General features: G+C 33.2%; 1 protein-coding gene across 2 annotated transcripts in view; it reads right to left on the bottom strand.

Moving 5' to 3' along the window:
• LOC106869353 (E3 ubiquitin-protein ligase SMURF2) overlaps positions 1–7500 on the bottom strand; it is a 107070-nt gene that overhangs the window by 23499 nt on the left and 76071 nt on the right. For both annotated transcript variants that reach the window (XM_014915071.2, XM_014915072.2), the window contains exons 4-5: positions 3901–4034; positions 1212–1380 (exon numbers count right to left, since the gene is read on the bottom strand). In XM_014915071.2, coding sequence (XP_014770557.1) covers positions 1212–1380; positions 3901–4034 — 303 coding nt within the window. The remainder of the gene's footprint in view (positions 1–1211; positions 1381–3900; positions 4035–7500) is intronic.

Genomic DNA, 7500 nt, shown 5'->3' with positions numbered 1-7500 from the left:
GGAAATTAGTCAACTGATTTGAAGTGAGTCAGATGTTCTCGATGAGGAAAAGATTTTCTTTCCTATCCTTTACTCAAATCAAATACCCTTCACAACAAGTCACATAATAAAATAATTCCTTTATGACAAGCATAGCAGTGGGAATTTTCTATTCACACAACACTGCCTCAAAATTAGTTAAGGGAGATAATTGAAGTAAATATAAAAACAATTCCACATTTAATGGTTTCTTGCTTGGTTGAAGGTAGAAAAAAAAAAAAAGCAAAACTGTGATGGTAAAATTTTCTCAAAGGATTTAGCAAGATAAGTGATGTCTAAAAATTTCATCTACCTAGATATTTCCTTTAATTTTAAAAATAATCTAGAATTTCGAATGGCTTAGTAAAAGTAAGATTTTCGTGCACAATTAACTGGGATTTGAACATAAAAGACTCTTAAAATTACAAGTTTTAATTTAAATATGAATAGTTTGAAATGAGAAGCTTTGTATGGAACCAGGGATGATATTAGGAAGATTGCCATTGAAAGCATTAACAATAACATGTGTAAACAATGCTTTTTGCTTCGAGGTATTTAACTATCATCAACTCAACAATAGTCATACATACACACAGTTTTCCATACTGACATGGATTGGATTATAAATACAAACCAATGTGTGAAAATATTTCTTTCATAGACAGAACTAATTCATGACTGGTGCTAAAAAGGGCATCAAGTAAATTAAGCAATAGCTTTCAGCAGATATATAGATGATTGAGTGTTTGAAAAATGACTTTAATGAGAATGATGATGATGATGATGTTAGGAAACAATAATTAAACAACAATAGTTGGGAAGAAAAGTGACAATCATCCATAATTAGAGCATTGCTGTACAGCCATCAAGTCTCTTTCAAAACCAATAACCAAATTATATCTTCGTCTATTTTTGTGATTGTTTATTGATGAAAACCTAGCTTTTTAGAAATTTAATTCAATTAAAGTAAAATAGAATATTTAAAGTGCAAAGATTTTTAATGAAAAAGTATGAGAACATTTGAAATTGTTACAAGTATATTTTGTTGTCAAAGAAAAGAACAATGAAACATACTGATAAAAAAATAAACATCAAACTTCACTAGGGAAATGAGTAAAAAAAATCTGGGAGCAGGTCATTGGTTACCAGCAATAATAATTATTATATATACTTGTATATTACAACAGACTTACCCATCAGGAAGTTCATTGGGGTCATTTAGTATAACTGGCTGAATAGAAGGTGTGTCAGTGATAGCAGGGGCTGAACTACCTTTGTCTCTGGATATTAGGCTTATGATAATCTGGCCTTTCATTTGATCAGGGTCATCTGCATTTCTTTTCTGTAATTCCAACCGTTGAACTATGAGGAAGACACAAAACAACATTTACAATACACACTTGAATAACCTATCCACAACATTCTGGCATTTTCTAACAACAAATTTCAGTGTGCAATGCAACTAAAAATTTAACAACTGTTAGATTGTATAATGCAGTCCCAGATACATATTAGCAAAAAAAAAAAAAAAAAAAAAAAAAAAAAAAAAAAAAAAAAAAAAAATTTTGCTCATAGTCCGGCTGGGTTTGGGTTGACAGGGTTATAAAACAAAGACTGAATCTTTTCTTTCTTTTTTTGAGCAAATATTTTTATAATGGACATCTGAACAAAGATGACAAGGACATTATATCTCATGGACAATGTCCAAAATGTAGTAGTTAGTTCTGTTCACTTTAAGTCAGTTAAATAATTTCCTCCCATCAAATTCTATTATTTTTTTTTTGATAATTTTAATTATCAATGTTCTTTACATGTTGCTAAAATTAGGTTGACCCCAGTACGCAACTGGTACTTAATTTATCGACTCCAAAAGGATGAAAGGCAAAGTTGACCTTGGTGAAATTTGAACTCAGAATGTAAAGACAGATGAAATACCACTAAGCATTTCACCCGGCGTGCTAACGTTTCTGCCAGCTTGCCACCTTAAAGCTTGAAGAATATTGGTCAAACACATTGACACCAGTGCTTGTCTGGTACTAATTTTATTAATCTCTTTTGCCAAACTGCTAAGTTATGGGAACATAAAGCACCAATACACACACACACACATATGATAGTCTTCTTTCAGTTTCTGTCTCTAAATCAATTCACAAGGCTTTGATCAGTCCAAGGCTATAGCAGAAAACACTTGCCCAAGATGCCACACAATAGGGCTGAACCAGGAACCATGTGGTTGGAAGGCAAACTTCTTATCCCTCACCCACAATACATACAATGGGCTTCAGCACAGTTTCTAATTTATGAAATTCCACACCCAAAGTCTTGGTCAGCCTGAGGCGATAAGGTAGAAGAGACTAGTTCAAAGTGCTTCACAATAGGATCAAACCCAGAACCCTGTGGTTGTCAAAATGAACATATGCACACAGTCACACCTGTGCCCATCTAAGAGCAACACAAAACTTGTGTGGATACGTAAAAAGTAATTTTAAGGAAAGAATTCGTTACAAAATTTCAGAGCTTTGTAACTTTATGATTTCTCTCACAACAAATATTGTTAACTGTAAATAATCGTGATGGTAGAGGAGCTCTGAAAGGAGTCTCAGGGAGAAATGTCTGCCTTCCTGAGATATTTTTTCCACCATATTTCTTAAAAATCATGGTAGAGGCCTTGGTCTCAGACCACTCATGTCTAGAAACTGAAGTTGGGGGTAAGCAAGGGCATGCTCCCCATAGAAAATCCAGCTCCAAAAAAGCCTCATGAAAGCAAAGGAGAATGGGCACCAGCCAGCTCAAAGGTTGGGGTGGGTTGCACCTGCTTGCCTTGGTTGCTATGGCATTGAGGTAGATCTGTCCACCCCTGTTAATGGGGACAAAACCCAGATTTAAAACACTGGATGATGATGATATTCTAGGTAAACCTAAGAAAATTGAATAGCGGTTTGGCAAAAGAGACTGATAGAATAAGTACTAGGCTTACAAAGAATAAGTCCTGGGGTCGATTTGCTCGACTAAAGGCATTGCTCCAGCATGGCCACAGTCAAATGACTGAAACAAGTAAAAGAGTAAAAGAGTATTTAAGAAAGGTTGAAAGCAAGTAGTAATACATGCACACACATGCATCACTAGGAGTAAGATGAAGCAAGCAACATCTAAGAAAATACATCAGCCACCCTGTAAGATAATGTGAGAAAGAAAACAAAAATCTATAACTGGAATAACAAGTTCTCAAGCTTACCTGTTTAAAAAAAAAAAAAAAAAAAAAACTGACAGGTAATTTTCATTTTTTTAATGGGTCATGTAATTATAGATCCAGGCTACAGATATTATTTCTTTAATGGCAGCTAAACTGATAGGGAATTTATTAGTAGTACTGAACAGACAGACAGGCAGAGACTAATACTAGTGAGATTTAAATTTCAAAGTAATGAAACAACCACACACTAGTAAAGCTGCTTGTTACTTCCAACTAGTAAGGTGGTGTTTAATGAGCTTAGTTTACACCTTTAGGTGACAATTGAGTTAAACAAAGAGTGGGTGGAGATTTAAGTGACATTGGAGGTACTTGACAATTTATAAGAGAAGGATAAAACATAACTAACTAAAATACACATACATATATTGAAAAAAAAAAGAGATAAAAACATCTGGTATATATTTACTTTATACAGGCAATAAAATATCTATAATAAAGTAATACTTTGGACTTGGTATTTCTCACTAAATGAGAAAGATTGCAGCAACATCTGTGAAAAATATGAATTAAAGATGGGACAAGAACAAATTATAAGTGTTCAACTTTTGGTAGGAAAAAAAATTGTCAACTAGAATTAAATATTTGTAGAAAATCCTGAAAGAAAGACAAACAACAAAAACATAACTTACAGCCAGTGTCTTTCAACTGTTGGATAGTATGTGAAGTGATTCGTACACATCCTAAGAAGCCAGCACCTTGTTTCTTGTGGATCTTTTTATGGTTCCAAATACTTATGGTAACAGAATCTTTTTGGCCGATATATCTGAAACAAGTGGAAGTATAGAGAGGAGTTTTTTTTGGTAATGAAGAGGACGAATTATATAGTGTTGATTCTTTAGTTTTTTGGCAACAGACAGGAGTGCCAGGCTGAAGCTGGAAACGTAACATGAGTCCAGATCTGTGTTTCTTTCTCACACAGTTCAACAAATATATGCCTAGGAGTGAATCCAATAAATTATTTCCAACTAAACAACTATTATGATAAGCTGCTTTTTATCTTTGCTCTACCTCCTTAAGTAGAAGGGAAAACAACAAATTCTATAGGGACAGCTTCAAAAGTAGAGAGAGAGAGAGAGCCTTGCTGGGAAAGTAGTAACAGCCCCTTGGTAGCATGCCTTTCTGCTAAGCATCTATTTGCTGTTTAGTTCCACCAAGAACTATATTAACTGAAATAGGAATAAATGGCAATTTGACATTTCAAACCCTACACTTAAAAGTATTCGCTTTTGAAGTGCAAATAATATGAACAACAGCAATAACAGAGCTTATATGAGCAAACTATTCCTTTCTTGAACGTTCTATTATTGGAAACTGAGCCCAAATTCTAGGATGCAATGCAACTTGATAGCCAGAGTTGCTGCTAAGAGTTTATCAGTTAATAAAAGCCCCTTGGCACACACAAGCCAATAATATTTTTGAAAGGTAGGGTACGTTAAATACTTGTATTTAGAGATATTTAAAATAATGTCACATTTTTACGTTCAACTTAGTAAAAATACTAAATTTTTAAATGAAGGTACCCCAACACATACTAATGAAAGTATTATGCAAATTTAACTTTAATAGGTAGTACAAAGGATAAAAACTTTGGAAGGTGATGGATTGGCAGTGTTATTAGATAGTCAGATAATATACCTAGAGGTATTTTATCATGGTTCCTTACAGACTGAGTTCAATTTTGCCTTTAATCATTTTGGAGGGGTGATGCAACCAAGAATTAGTTAAATATAGGGTAGGAGTATTTAAATCCTTGATGTGAATAGATTTTTATACATGAAGGTTTTCCTAACAAGAAAATGTGAAATACTTATAAGATAAGATGGGACTTCATTATATCTAGTCTCAAAGCAATAATAGAAATTGAATCAGAAAGATAAATATACCATCCATAATAAGTCAATAATTAGCAAATGGGAAGAGTAGGTGTCAATATTTAACTTTTTAACAAGTAGCCTAATAATTTGCTTCATAAATTAGGGCTAAAATGAGTGGTTGGATGAAAATTGAACCTTTTCAATTTTATTTATAAGAAATGAATTTTTATAGAGAGAAAGTTTAAAAAACTTAAAAAAGGACAAGAAGTCTATTGTGAGCTTTATATCATCATATAAATATATGTATTAATTGGAGAGGCATGTGGCTTAGTAATTAGGGTGTTGGACTCATGATTGTAAGATTATGGTTTCAATTCCTGGACTGGGCGACATAGTGTTGTTGAGCAAAACACTTCAATTCATGTTGCTCCAGTCCACTCAGCTAGCAAAAATGAGTAATCCTGCAACAGACTGGTGTCTGGCCCAAGTCACAGAAACCAAGAAACCAACCCTATGAGTCTATGTGATGTGGGAAGAGCTTTTATCTTTATCCTTTATATGTATTAATTACTTATTTCAATAGGTAATTGAATTCATGATTAACAATTAATTTAATTTTGGTGTGTGCATGTGTGTATAACTTGACATACCCTATCATCTTCAAATAGAAAAGAAACATCACATATAAAGTGAAGAACATGGCATATTATTTAGTCCTAAAAATACTGACTGCTGGGAAAAAATGTGACAGTCACAGCTAGAATGCCTGATTATACATTGGTCTACTTAATCTTGGTTAACTTGGAGTTAATTGACACCAACAGTAACTATCTATTTACAGATATGCAAACTGATCTAACAAGAGTGAACAAGAGTTGTACTATCGGCCTAAAAGCAGATCAATGCTGGCAGTGGAATATGAATTGCATCTTTTTGTACCTTTCCACCCCCATATAATTGATGTTTATGATGATGATGTAATAACTATTCTTTTATTCTTTTATTGGTAACTGCAGTCATGTTGAAGCATAGCCTTGAAGGGGTTACTTGATCGAACTGACTCCATAACCCAGTTTTAAGTCTCTCTTATTTTATAGGTCTCTTTGTAAAGTCACTAGGTTATGGGGATGTAAACAAACCAGTAATAACTGACCAGAAGAGCCAAAAATATATATGAAGGACATCTGCATAATTTCAGTTAGCTAAATTCACTTGCAAGGCGCTAGTTGGTCTAGGGCCATAGTTGAAGATACTTGGTCAAGATGCCCTGCATTTATAGCCATAGAACTTACAACATGAAAGATAATTAGGTCAAATGACACACCCAAATTGTTTTCAAAATAAAATAAATAAAAAGACATTAGATAATTTAATCGGAAATATTGTGACTACTGGGAAAAAAAATGTTATGGTCACACCTAAAATACCTTTGATCATGGATATATATATATATATATATATATATATATATATATATATGATTAGTCTTCTTGATCTTGGCTAACCTGGAATTAATTGCCAACAACAAATACCTATGGATATACAAACTGACCTAACAAGAGTCACAGCATTGGTCTAGAAACATCAACGTTGACATTGTGAAATATATAATCTATATATAAGAGTATATAGGTGCAGGAATGCACCTATATACACCTATGAATAAAAAGCTCACTTCAAAGGCACATTGTTCTCAGTTCAATCCCACTTCATAGCAGTAGTAGCTCAGTGAGTGAAATTTGTTAGAAACTGCACAAAAGCTTGCCACACACACACACACACACAAGTGTAAAATTGGTGCATCGAATAGTGTCTCTTTATGCCAAAAGATAATAACAATTTCATAAATGAAAGTACTAGCATTAACATGATTGACTAAAAACCTTGAAGACATTGTCCCAGCATGACTATAGTCTAAAGACTTGAGCCTTTAAAAGAATAGTTTAGGAGGTGGGCAAGGGAACTTGTTGCAAGGAGAAAAATTCAAAGAACAGGATATAAAAATAGAATGATTGTAAACTGGTTTCAAAAGACTGTCACACAGAAGTAATTACTGCATTAATAATAATATTCATTTATAACGATGCCTTACAGTTCCATCATCTTAATTTGATTTCTCCAGATAGACAAATTTTAGAGATCAACAAGGGATCTCTAAATGAGAGTAACAAAAGATTACAAATACCAGAGCAACATAATTTTAACATATTTACAGATGTGATTCCATGTAAGCATGAGCGCTCTCTCTCTCTCTCACAGAGTATAGATACCATTTGTGTTATTTTGTGATCCTTTCAACCTAGTTTACTACTGTCATGCTCCTGCCCCTTACTGCTGAAAGCTTGAAGATACTCTTTCAGAATAAAATAAATAAATAAATAAATATATATATATATATATATATATATATATATA

Source organism: Octopus bimaculoides, chromosome 6, assembly GCF_001194135.2.
Source record: "Octopus bimaculoides isolate UCB-OBI-ISO-001 chromosome 6, ASM119413v2, whole genome shotgun sequence".
Classification (NCBI taxonomy): Eukaryota; Metazoa; Mollusca; class Cephalopoda; order Octopoda; family Octopodidae; genus Octopus; species Octopus bimaculoides.
Note: the sequence above shows the minus strand (reverse complement) of the source record. Positions and strands in the feature narration are given on the sequence as shown.